The 12,283-nt window shown below is 45.0% G+C and overlaps 1 protein-coding gene across 1 annotated transcript in view; it reads right to left on the bottom strand.

The window, feature by feature from the left end:
- Positions 1–12,283, bottom strand: part of CHD7 (chromodomain helicase DNA binding protein 7) — a 167,637-nt gene that overhangs the window by 71,480 nt on the left and 83,874 nt on the right. The window contains exon 3 of the mRNA XM_080938708.1: positions 4,166–4,587. Coding sequence (XP_080794834.1) covers positions 4,166–4,587 — 422 coding nt within the window. The remainder of the gene's footprint in view (positions 1–4,165; positions 4,588–12,283) is intronic.

Here is a 12,283-nt window from a genome sequence, read left to right as displayed (position 1 = left end):
ACTAAAGGGGCTCAAAGCTTCTTTTTATATCTACACGTTAGCACGTGCATATGTGTGCGCATGCGCTGCACACAGCCTCTTTGGCAGGCATGAGCCAAAACAATGTCTGATTTTCCAGCGTTTTGAATCAAACTAAATCATAGCACCTGAGTGTTCTAAAGGGAAAGGAGGAACAAGAAAGGAAAGGAAAAGCAGCTAGGGACTTAAAAACGTATCTTTTTATATCTACATGTTACTGACTGAATAAGTGTTTTTTTGGGGGAAAACACCCTAACTCTGTAAGATTATAAATGAGTTCCAAAGAAGGAAGCCACTACATAAAAATTAGCTACTACTGTTAATTCCGGGAGCTGGCAGAAAGCACGCCCGTGTGTTTTTAGTACTTTGTGTAGTTTTTAAAAATGAAGAGTGGTACGTTTGTTTTCCGGTTGAAAATAAAATGCTGCCTTCACTCGATTGAAAAATAATGTTTTCAATTTCTGCTGAATTTCACAGCGGGGGTGGGAACGGAGCAAGGAACCAAACGTGTTCCTAGAAACGACATAGCGGCAGTCACATTGCTCCGTTTAATTCAAGTCCCAGTAGTCAAGTCACAAGCTCTGGCCAAGTTCCCCTCTTTCTGTACATTCAAAGAATCTTTATGTAGCTAAATGGACCACTAAATCCTTCAAGAGTCATTCAAAGGAAGCACTTCCTCCAAACTCTCTCTCACTTCACAGAGCCCATGCACGCACAACTGAAAGCACTGAAAGGAAAATGCAAATCTCCTGGGGAATCCATGCGCATGCAAAATGCATCCTCTCCAGCGCAGAGGGCCTGGCTTTATTTTCAATATTAACAGCCAATATTTGAAAGCTATAAGGACACCCGGGGAGAGCAATAAAAACAGGTATAGGAAAAATATATTATAAGTAAAAAAAGAAGAACATGGGTCTATCAGAGGAGTGGGGCCCAGAAGTAGCCCATCCTCCTTGTCCTCCCAACCCTCCCACCCCGTTGTTAGGGTGCAAAGTGTCTTTATCCTAATATGCTGGGCGATTGTTTCTCCTGTTTCTCTGCCATTCCACGTAACTGCTTCTGGGCAGATTACTGTAGCTGCTCCAGCACAGTAAAGTCGCGTGTGACTGTGTTTTGGTTGTTGAGATGGGGGATGTCTACAAATTTAACCATCTTTTAAAAGAACCCAAGTGGGACCCATGGAGCAAGGAGGCTGCATCGGACACCAGAGGACCTGCTCTGCGCACCTCTGAGCATCCTTCATCACCACGGGTGTGAGAGTGCCGCGGACCAGCAGCCAGTCACTTACTTCCTCAACACCCACTCAAAGGGCAACGACTCAGCTCTCGACTCCAGGGAAGAAGTGAGGAGTTACCAGGCTAAATTTTTTCATTTTACTTGCTCATTTCCTCTGTTTCAGCCCCCTGTAGGAAAATTATTTTCTGTATAAACAAATTCATCAAGTTAACTTATTCAAGGATGGAAATAACCGGTATCACATAGCATTTTGCAAAACAAAATTGCCACTGTTGTGTTCCACGGTGTAGACGCAAACTGCTCTGGCAATCCGGCTTCAGCAGTGATGCAGCCCAAACCCCCTATTACCTTCATCACTGCATATTCAATTTACATAATTATTCTGCTATGCTATTCAAAATTTACATGTAGTTGCGTGCATTCTTGTTATCCTTGATTCAAGGATGCCATTTCCTTGTGGATGTAGCTGAACAAGGAGACCACAATTGACATACGCAATTCATCTGACCAACAGCAACAACAGCGCGGTTTGACAAAATAATGGTTTCGTTTGTTGCTTTATTTAACGTTTCAGTGCAATTATCCTATGTTTGGACAGCCAATCCTGAAAGACCGTCAACAACAGGAGAGCTTCTGGGGATGGTCCCCCTTGCCGCACTTTATTGGAACTCAGCCAGTGGTCACATCCATGGTGAGGTTATCCAAGCGAACAGAGGTGTTACAAACTCTCACCGTCTCCCTCCACAGCACCCCCAAACACGGCCTGGTAAGTCTCTGGCACACACCGGGTCAGCTTCCTGTCACGTGTCCCTCTCCACATACATCACCGTGTCCCTACAAAGGTTCCCAAACCACTAAGGCTGAAAACAACGTTTGTTTGTAGCTCACAGGGGGACAACTAGTGAGGGCCAACGGTGAGAAGAAACTACATTTTTGAATGAAAATTCCCTCCTGATCCTATATTTTAAAAAAGTAGGTGAAGCCCTACTCAATAGCCGTGCTGAACAGTCGGCACAGACCCTCACTCACACTCAGAACAGCTGCTGGCCTACCCTGGAGTCAGCTCTCTGGGTGGACACAGGAGCTACCGCTGCGCCACGGATATGCTACATGTACTGACCAGGCTGGGCTCCCACAGGTGTCAGGGAAGATCCAAGGTCAGGTGTGTGCTCAAGGAAACTGGGAACACGCCCTGCCTGATCAGACACAGCTGAAGAAGATGACTGGAAATTTATGTCAGAACCCCACAGGGATTCTATCCATTTTTACCATTAAGTATAACTAACAGCAACAACAACAACAACAACAGCAACAACAACAGCAACAACAACAACAGCAACAACAACAACAGCAACAACAACAACAACAGCAACAACGAAAACTGAACTAAAACTATCCTGGTACTAAAAGTGTTGGTGATAATATTGCTCAAGTCCAGAATGCCTCTTTAGCACACACAGCTACACCTTAAGAAAAAGGGGCACCTTCTGTTTCAAATTAGGATTTGCCTTCTCTCCCTGGGAGATAAAAGTATGTGCTTCCTCATACCAAAGCCCAATGTTTACATTCAGGTAATTGCTTTTAAAAAAAATGAACACATACTGTCAGACTAAAAATTTCAACTGCTTCTTACTTACTCATCATTATAGTCCCAACACTTATCTACAGACGAGCATTTAATAAAAAAAAAATATCTTCTTAATAAATGCAAATGTAATAGATAACAGGTTTGTAATAGGTTCTGGGCTTAGAAAAAAATATTCATAGGGAGAAAATATATTTTCAAGGAAGAGACTGAGGAGTCAAAGCTCGACTGAAAGTCAGGTGAAGTTGGTAGGTTTGAGTGAGTTCGTATACTCAGTTTTTTTAACACCACACAAGGCATCCGTGGGAAAGGGAAAAAAAAAAGATTCAGAGCACCAACACACAGAAAACCATGGATTTGAGTTGCTAGCAGGACACGGAGCAGCTGTCCCTCTACTCTCTTGGGCACACCTATGCCCTCCTGTGTCCTGGCGTGCATGCACATGTGCACACAGTGTAGCCCACCAGCAAAAGGGTTACAGATCCACATAGAAAGTGCAAGGCAAGGACACAATTGAGTGTGTGCGCACATAAATGTTTACATGTGCACGTGGGTTAGAGGGTGGAGTGTGTTTTCTATCAGAGTATGCAAACAGGCTCAGATTAACCAAGTCGGGCTATACTTCCATCTGGAAACTATATTTTCTAACATGAGCCATATTCTGAAAAATAGATTCAGATGTTTGGAACTGGTTCAGAACAGTTGTTAGAAATGTTCGGGACAAATGAAAAAAATTAGTCCTCAATGTCTTTTCTCGGATTTTCTTACTGAATAAATATGCCTTCTAGGGGGTCAGAGAGTTGGTGGAGCGCACAGAGCAAAGGGGGTTCTTTCCTATTACCCAGTGTCCACAACGCTGCACTTGAAGCCACATCTACCGGTAGGTGTCACTGGGCTTTTCCCACACTGTCCGCAAGGACTTCAGCCTGCTGTGGAAGACTCATCCTGCCGAGCAGACACAATCAATTCTCTTTCAAATTCTGGAGATGGCAGGCAAAATGCTTAGAGCCAGACGGGAGCCTTGCTTTCCTCTGACATCCTTCCTACCGGTTACACAGAGAGCCAAGCAAAGTTGTGATTTTTTTTTTTTTTTTTTTACAGTAAGAAGATGGCTGCTAAATAATTTTTTTTAATCCAGTAAAACTCTGGCTAAACCAACAGTTCATAACAGTAGAGTTCTAAATACACAAACCCCTCAGCTTTGCACGATGTGAGTCAAAGATGCTCACAAATGTTATAAAAGACACAAGCACGCCTCCCCACACCCAGACCACGGAAGCCTGGGGCTGATCTGCCTTGTGGCCTTTGATTCCACCCACAGCCTACCTTGACTTTTTGCTGGATTTGGATTTTGGCGTGACAGTTTTTGCTTTCTTTTCCTTTGGCTCTTTGGGGATCTTCGGGGCTTTTGGGGTCTTGGGCTCTTTCTTCTCCTTCGGATCTTTCAATTCCTTCGGATCTTTTTTGACCTTCGGTCTTTTCTTTTTCTTTTTCTCTTCCTGGGACGCATCCAGTGAGTTCCTACTCAGTTCTTGGTTATCAACCCCACCAGGGAAGTCATCTTTACCAAAACCTTTACTGGGATCCCCTGCAGCAATGTGGTTGTTTTTCTTTTTCTTCTTTTTCTGCTGTGGCTGCTGCTCTACCGACGGCAGGTAATTGTCGCTCTTCGATAGCTGAGCATTCTGTCCGCTGACCTGAGTCATATCCGGCACTGGCTTCTCTAGGAAGGGCTCCGATGGAGAATGCTAAGAGACACAAATGGGACTGGGTTAGTTTCTCATTCTTCACAGTGAAGAAAGGAACTGAGAGGCAAAGGCTGATGGTCCTATACTCAAGGAATCAGACATCTATAAGCTAAGGGTAACGGGATTTGTCATTTTCTCTCAGCCTAGAGACATATGTGTTTCTTTAAAAGGAATGCTTTAAATACCAGTTTGTTACTACACAAAAGCATTAGTGCAGGAAGGGAAAGCTGTTACAGGGCTAAGACATTCCGCACCTTTTCAACTGCAAGAACATGGGACAAGAAGCAAAACACAGACTCAGACTGCGGAGTCATCTCTTCATGTGCGTGTGTGTGTGTGGGGGGGGGGGGACTCAAAGACACAGAGTACAAAGAACAATAAAAAATTCTAGTACTATAAAGATAGAGCTAAGTATAGGAAGATGGATGGACGGAGAGACAGAAAATAAAATACTCACAAAATTAGGGAAGTGCACATTAGAAAATACTGACAGATAGGATGAGATGCTAAGAAGTCAAGTGAGATCAGAGTAAGTAACTCCTGCACTCAGTGACTTCACAGCCCAGGACCCAAGACAGCCCAGGGCAGCAACAGTGGCGTGGATGGAAGGCACCTGAGGAGCCTTCACATTTCGACAGAATACCTGAAAACATCCTGTTTGCAACCTTCGGTCATCCTCTGCCCTTTCCCTATATTCCTGTGAGGTGAGTGTTGGGACCAGTATGGGCTTCATGACCTTATCATCACTAAATCCCCACACCAGACCTCTGGACTAGATGAGGGAGGAACGTTCCAGTTTTACAGTTGGGGACAATGACATGCTAACATAACCTGTTTGAGGAAACAAAGATCATAATGGAACCAATATCAATGCTGACACTGTATACCCCACTAAAGCAGAGTAGGGTAGGGCCCAGGCTTATCACACAGACTCAACACTAAGAAAGCTTACAACCTCACGTTTAGTACAGGTAACAGAAATCACACCTTAAAATATAATATATTCATACAGCATATCTCATAGAGCCTGTGTGTCCATTTACCTGAATCTACAAGGAAACTGTAGTAACGTATCTCTGTCTTTCAGAAAGAAAATCCCAGGAAGTAATATGGCTCCCCAAGGCCACGAAAGGACTGGAGGTGACACCTGACTGTACCGTTCCTTCATTCAATGTCTTAAAACTCCAGTCAGCTACAAAAACTTATGCATAGGAGTACTTCTAGGGATGAGCCACAAGTTACATCCTGTCTTCAAAGGGCCCCATGATCATCTCCAAACATTACAAACTGAGACAGCTTTAGAAGGTAGTTCACCATTCCCAACAAAACCTGCCCGGTCTACTCTAATGACAATTACATTTGTCTCTTCAGCCACACCAGCAGAGAAGAAATGTCCCAGAGCCCCAGCCTGAAGTATCAACATTCTAGTCTGGGCCCAACACCAACTGTTTTCTGAAGAAATCACTTTGCTGGACCAGAATTCAGCTTCTTCACCTAAGTTTCCTTCTGGTAGTGGGGTGAGCTGGGCTTAGAGTTAAAGTTCTTTCCTAACAGCCACAGGCCCTGGTTCTAATCCCCATCGATCCAAAAACTGCAGTAGCAGCAAATTGGTATTAAGACCAATCTTAAAATATATGTTGCCCCTTTTTTGGTCACAGCAAAGAGTAAACAAATGTTAAGAGGCAGAAGGCAGAGGTGAGAATGCCTTGGGAGGAGAGAGGGACCGATACACACTGGCACAAAGCACCTAAGGACAACAGCCTGTGCTTACATCTTCCAGACAGGAAGTGAGTTCTAGGAGGCGATGGGGTTATTCAGAGCCACATAAGGGAAAGAGGTGGAATGTGAACCTTGGTTTCCTAAACCTAGCACTGCGTTGATGACACCCCTCTCCTCCTGAAGCCTTACCTACAGCCATCTCTCTGGGAAGGAAAAGAGTACAGCCTGCACTGAACCAACCAAACCCTGAAGCGTCACCAATGGCCTACATTTCCCCCATCGAACATTCACGGACTCAAGCAACCTCAGCCCTGGGCACTGGCTGAGTTAGCTGGTTTGATTTCAGCTTTTCTGTGTGCAGTTGACTCCACTTCCTAATGTGAGTAGGAGGAATAAGAGGCAGCTCTTCTGCATGGAGCATAAAAATGAAACCTTTGGGAGAAAATAATCTAGCATGCAAAAAAAAAAAGGGGGGGGGGAGAAAAGTTATTCCTGGAGAGCAAGGGAAAGTCTGAAGGATCTACACCCCGGTGTAGAGCAGCCATGTCCTGACTATGGGGTATATGTGCTCATCTTCAACCTGCACGGCATCCACGCCAGTTACAGAATACCAGTGTCCCCTGAGCTTTTCCAGCACACATTTACAAATTACAAAGAGCCTCTCTCCCTCCCCCCCACCACACACACACACACACACACACACACACAAGCTGAAAACTCACCTATACAGGTTGGCATACAAATCACTTTAGATGCTTCTTTTATAAATAAACGAGGGCATAAATTAGTGACTCAGTAAAAAAAATTTATCTCCCACAAGGAGGGAAAAAGTGAAGATGGCGCACAGAAACATATTAGTCTTGTTTGATATGCAGCGGAACTGTTTTGGTGCTGTCTGAAGGAGGGCGGAAAGGTGCTCAGGGATATGAGTGTTTACCAGACCTACTTCTCCTTGAATCTTTTAGAGGGAAGCTGTTTTTGTAAACATTTAACAAAGAACAGATGGTCTGCCTTAATCATGTAGGGTAGGAAGGAAAAAAAAAAGAAAGAAAAAAACCTGGAGCTCCCAGTAATACCCTGACAAAGTCTCTCAGGCCCTGTTCCCCCTGCTATCCCCACCAAATGCTTGGTACAGTCTTCTCTAATGCTATTTAATTTTACAGCGGACATTTTCCCATCAATCCCCACTGCCTGACAGGTAATCAATGCCATTAACATCTGATATTACCATATAGGCCATTCCTAAAACCTCTCGTTTATTAAAGCGAAGGTGGGGGATTTTAGATAACCATGCGGAATTCACGTACCCCCTATAGGACATTCGCCATGACACGGTTCATGATATGCCTCTGACATGCTGTGGTGTCTCCAGGAAGTATGTTGGGTCTGACCTGATATTTCAATGATAAGTAAAAATGGCCCAAGGTGTTTTATATAAAGGGAAAAAAATTCAGTTGTATTGTTTTATCTTTAAGCTCTTCTGCGGACAGTGTATCAATTAGAAAGTAAGCTCTAGTAAGCTCTTGTACAGAACTGCATGGGGGTCAGATGCACACCATCAAACGCCAGCCGATGGGGAAGCAAGAACAACTTCCTCGGCTGTGTCCAGGCAAACCTATGAAGTATCATAGACCATATGATGGGAAAGGGAAGAGGGAGAGATTTGACTGTTGTGTGCTTTCCTTCTGACTTACAAAAGCGATCTTCTTTTCCATGTTTTGCCTTAACTATACCCCTTAGGTCTGAACCTGTACACAACATAGTCATACATAGCGCTAACATACAATAACTATACCCCTTAGGTCTGAACCTGTACACAACATAGTCATACATAGCGCTAACATACAATAACTATACCCCTTAGGTCTGAACCTGTACACAACATAGTCATACATAGCGCTAACATACAATAACTATACCCCTTAGGTCTGAACCTGTACACAACATAGTCATACATAGCGCTAACATACAATAACTATACCCCATCACTTCTAAAGCTCCCAGAATACAGGATGCCTGTGGGTGAACACTTATTTGCAAACAAGCGTGTATTTACATATCTGAATTTACACATATGCAAACAAGTACAGATTCCGAGGAATGCCTGACAAAAGAAGAGACGGTACTGGCTGGACCGGGGATATACTATTTCTGCCAACTTGTGCCTCCAGCAAATGAGCCATGGAGATGCATAAAGAGCCACAGGAGCACTCAGAGACAAGACGTCTGCTAAGGAAGTACCCGCCAATGGGAACCTGCGTAGCAAGAAACATGGGCTCCCAACACAGCCAACTATGATTTAAACAGTTTACGAATTACAAATTACAAATTTTAATTAGTCACATAAGGTGGAAATGACTTTGGACACATGTTCCTATCACTGACATCCTGAACTTCTGTTTTTGTCCTCCCCCCCCACCCCCCACCCCTGTCATCCCTGGGCCTTGCTTGGGTCCTAAAGAAAGTAAGCCTGGTGTAAAATCTCAAGTTCTTCCTTCGGGCCAAATAGTACATAAAGATTCGGAGCACTCAGCAAAGGTTCGGTTAGCCCTGCTGCTGAGACTTTTAGGATGAAAGTAATTGCTGCTGCCACTGCTACATTTGTTATCAGGAGTCTAACTAAACTTATTCAACATGTATTTGAGCAAATGATGGAACCTCTGGGATGTTGGTGTGGGAGAACAAAGAACATGGAACTCTAGCAGAGATATATGTCAATATCTGTGTCTGTCTGTCTGTCCTGCCCGCCCCTCATGGGTGTGGGTAGGTGTCTGAGTATTTATTTCGTAACTTTCATTCTGGGGACTGGGTCCTGCAAATTGTCCAGGCTACCCTTGAACTTGTGATCCACCTACCTCAGCCTTATGGGTACTTGGGATTACAGGTTAAGTGGTACCTAAACACAGATAGATTCACCATACAAACCAAACCTTTAAGAGCTATGAGCGTGCAGGCAGCCATGCTGAAGAAGTGCCAACTTGGACACTGAACGAGGAGTCAGGCCTGGCCTGGGGAGCTGGAGTGTGAGGCCAGAAGCACTGGGTCTCACCTCACCAACCTCAGAGTTAGCAGGGGCACGCAGAGCTTTGTCCCCTGCTCTCTGGCACCCGCCACCACCTTTGGTTTTCTTCTCTGACACCTGACCAGGGCTGGATACTGTATCGCCACTGAAGCTTTTGGGGTCCCTGAGAGTCAGGTGCAGGTCCATAGCTCTAGCCCCTTGTCCAGCCAGCACTCCTGGGGTGCTGGAAAGGGGGCATTACAGACACACCCTAGCACCGGGAGCAAGGAGGTAAACAGTCCCGGGGTACTTTACTGAGTCAGGTTTTTCTTGCAACCACTTACTGTCAGTTCATTACCCGTGCTTTGGGCTCTACGAAGGCCATGTCTCCTCTCTTCAGCCTGGGAGCAGCCCTCTGAGGCTGGAGCAGTGGGTGTTGTTGCTGCTGTTTTATGTGTGTTGGTGTGTGTGTGTGTGTGTGTGTGTGTGTGTGTATGTGTGTGTGTAGTTTTACAATTAACCCACCGAAGTCGTGGGAATGAAAAAGAGAAAGGCTAAACGCTATAATTTTAACAGCAATGGGACAACTGTTCCTGCCACTCTTCCCCGAAGAGCACTGAAGCACTGCCAAGATGGTGACCCTCAGCTAGAAGGGTGGTTGTACAGCCCAGCTTTTTTGTGGCCACCATGGCTCTAAAACCCTAGCCCTGGACTATGAACGGGGTGGCTCTTGATTCAATACAAAGCTGAAAATTTTGCTTCAAAGGGCCAACGGAGAATTCTAGTTCGGTTCTGAACCAAAGCCTTAAGAGTGTCCTGGAATATCACCAACTTTTCACCCCAGGGCAGAATCGGAAGTGAACACACTGCTGTTTCTAGAACATTCCTCCTGCATTGCTCTCAGATATCCCTGTCTGAGAGGAGTGCCATTCAATTCAGCAAAGAGCGGAACATACCACCCCCCCACACAAGGGCTATTTCAATTCTGTAGGGACCAGGAAAAGACAAGTTAGCTCCCCGCCTCCCTTGAAAACTCTTCCCAGATCCTAAAGAAAGGGCCTGCATGTGTTTCGGTCAATTAGAACAGTCTATTACATGGGAAGAACTCTGAACCCATCCTTTCCTCTGCTTTGTAAGTCAACTGCTATTTTCTGGGGGGGGGGGGGGGTCCACAGGCTTACGGACCACAGAGCTGAAACAGCCTGCTACTCATCTACACACATACCCCTAGGGGACAAAGTAAACATGTTAAATTGAACATGTTTTGATGCGTCTCCATGGCTTCATAACTGTTTGGGAAAATTAGCTTTGTTTATGTGAAATCTGAGTGATGTCCTCCCGAATGACGGCCGTTCAAAAATAGTGCACAGGTAACCAGAAAGTTCCGAGGCTTGACCGTCTCTTTCCGGCAAAGCTCTTTCGGTAGGAGGAGCATTGGGGGGGGGGGTGGAGCAGAACCGCCTCTGTGTCACCAGGAAAACACAACACAGGCGCAGCACAATTAAAGATCTACAGGAAAGCCTAGTAGCTTGCATCCTCATGATGATAATAATGAGAACTTTTTTAAAGGGCCTGCGTCAGTAAGAGTGAATGATTTCTTGTGTTGGCTGGACCTGAAGAGCAGGCGTTCCCACTGTTCTACAGGAGGGACATCTTAGGAGAAAGTGGGGGCCACGGCTCTGGCTGCTCGTGAGGCGCACAGAAGGATGAAGCCACCAGAGAACCTTCAAAGGGCTTTACTTTCAGCTCCTCATTCTCAGTCTCCCCAGTGCTGAGCGCGGGCTTCAGGTGCTACGCTTCTGAACACAGCTTTCCAGATGCAAAGGCAGCAAGAGCATGCTCAGCACCCTAGACTAACCCCATGAAGCCTGCCACCTCCTTTTGCCCTCCTCAGCCTTCATAAATGAGAGTCTATATTTTCTCACGTCTTCAGCACTAAGGCTCTCCCTGTTCACCAACCTGTGTCAAGAAGCTGAGTCTGGCCATGGGTAAGCACTCCCCAAACTACCCCGGCTGCCCGTGATCGAATACAATGAAATACTCTTGTATGTGTCTTCAACAAAGCCTCCAAGTTGGTCAAAATATTTCACACACAGGTGGACACTGGGGAATTCTATTCATAGACAATGATAGACAATAGTCTAAGGGTTTGACTGCTATGAACAGACACCATGACCAAGTCAACTCTTATAAGAACAACATTTAATTAGGGCTGCCTTACAGGTTCAGTATCATCAAGGTAAGAACATGGCAGCATCCAGGCAGGCCTGGTGCAGGAGGAGCTGAGAGTTCAATATCTTCATCTGAAGGCTGCTAGTGGAATACTCACTTCCAGACAGCTAGGAGTAGGGTCTTAAGGCCCACATTCACAGTGACAAACTTACTACAACAAGGCCACACCTCCAAAGAGTGTCACTCCCTGGGCCAAGTATAAACAAACCACCACAAACCTGCACACTTAAAAAAAAAATTAATTCAGTTCACTATGCTACTGGTGCACACTTGACAGCTTGCTTTGCTGGCTGGTGTATTCAATAGCAAGTTTGCTCTTTGAAAAGGAATGCTATAGTTTGGCTTTAGGAAAGCTATTTACTCTGCTTACATGTGTTCTTTGAAATATTAAAAAGCAACCTACTCTGTTATTCCTATGGCTCTAAAAAACTTCAATTTCAAAGAATGACAACAAGTCTCTCAGTAACACCGACCAATCCCAGGGCTTTTGCAGAGCTGGGAGGCTTTGAAAGAAGAAAAAAGAGGAGAAAAACTTGGAGGAACTTAGATATAAGTTTAGTTTATACACTCTAGACAAGTTCTCCACGATTCTGAGACTGGTAATCTAGCATATTTATCTCACAATAAATGCTTAATGATAGACTACTGTGGTCTATAAAAACTTATTCTCAGGTTGTGGGAGGCAGAATTCTAAGACTGCCCCATTATCTCTGAGTGTGTCAGGACCTTTGACTTCTAGCCAAA

The sequence above is a fragment of the Micromys minutus genome (genome assembly GCF_963924665.1).
Source record: "Micromys minutus genome assembly, chromosome: 26".
Lineage (NCBI taxonomy): Eukaryota > Metazoa > Chordata > Mammalia > Rodentia > Muridae > Micromys > Micromys minutus.
Note: the sequence above shows the minus strand (reverse complement) of the source record. Positions and strands in the feature narration are given on the sequence as shown.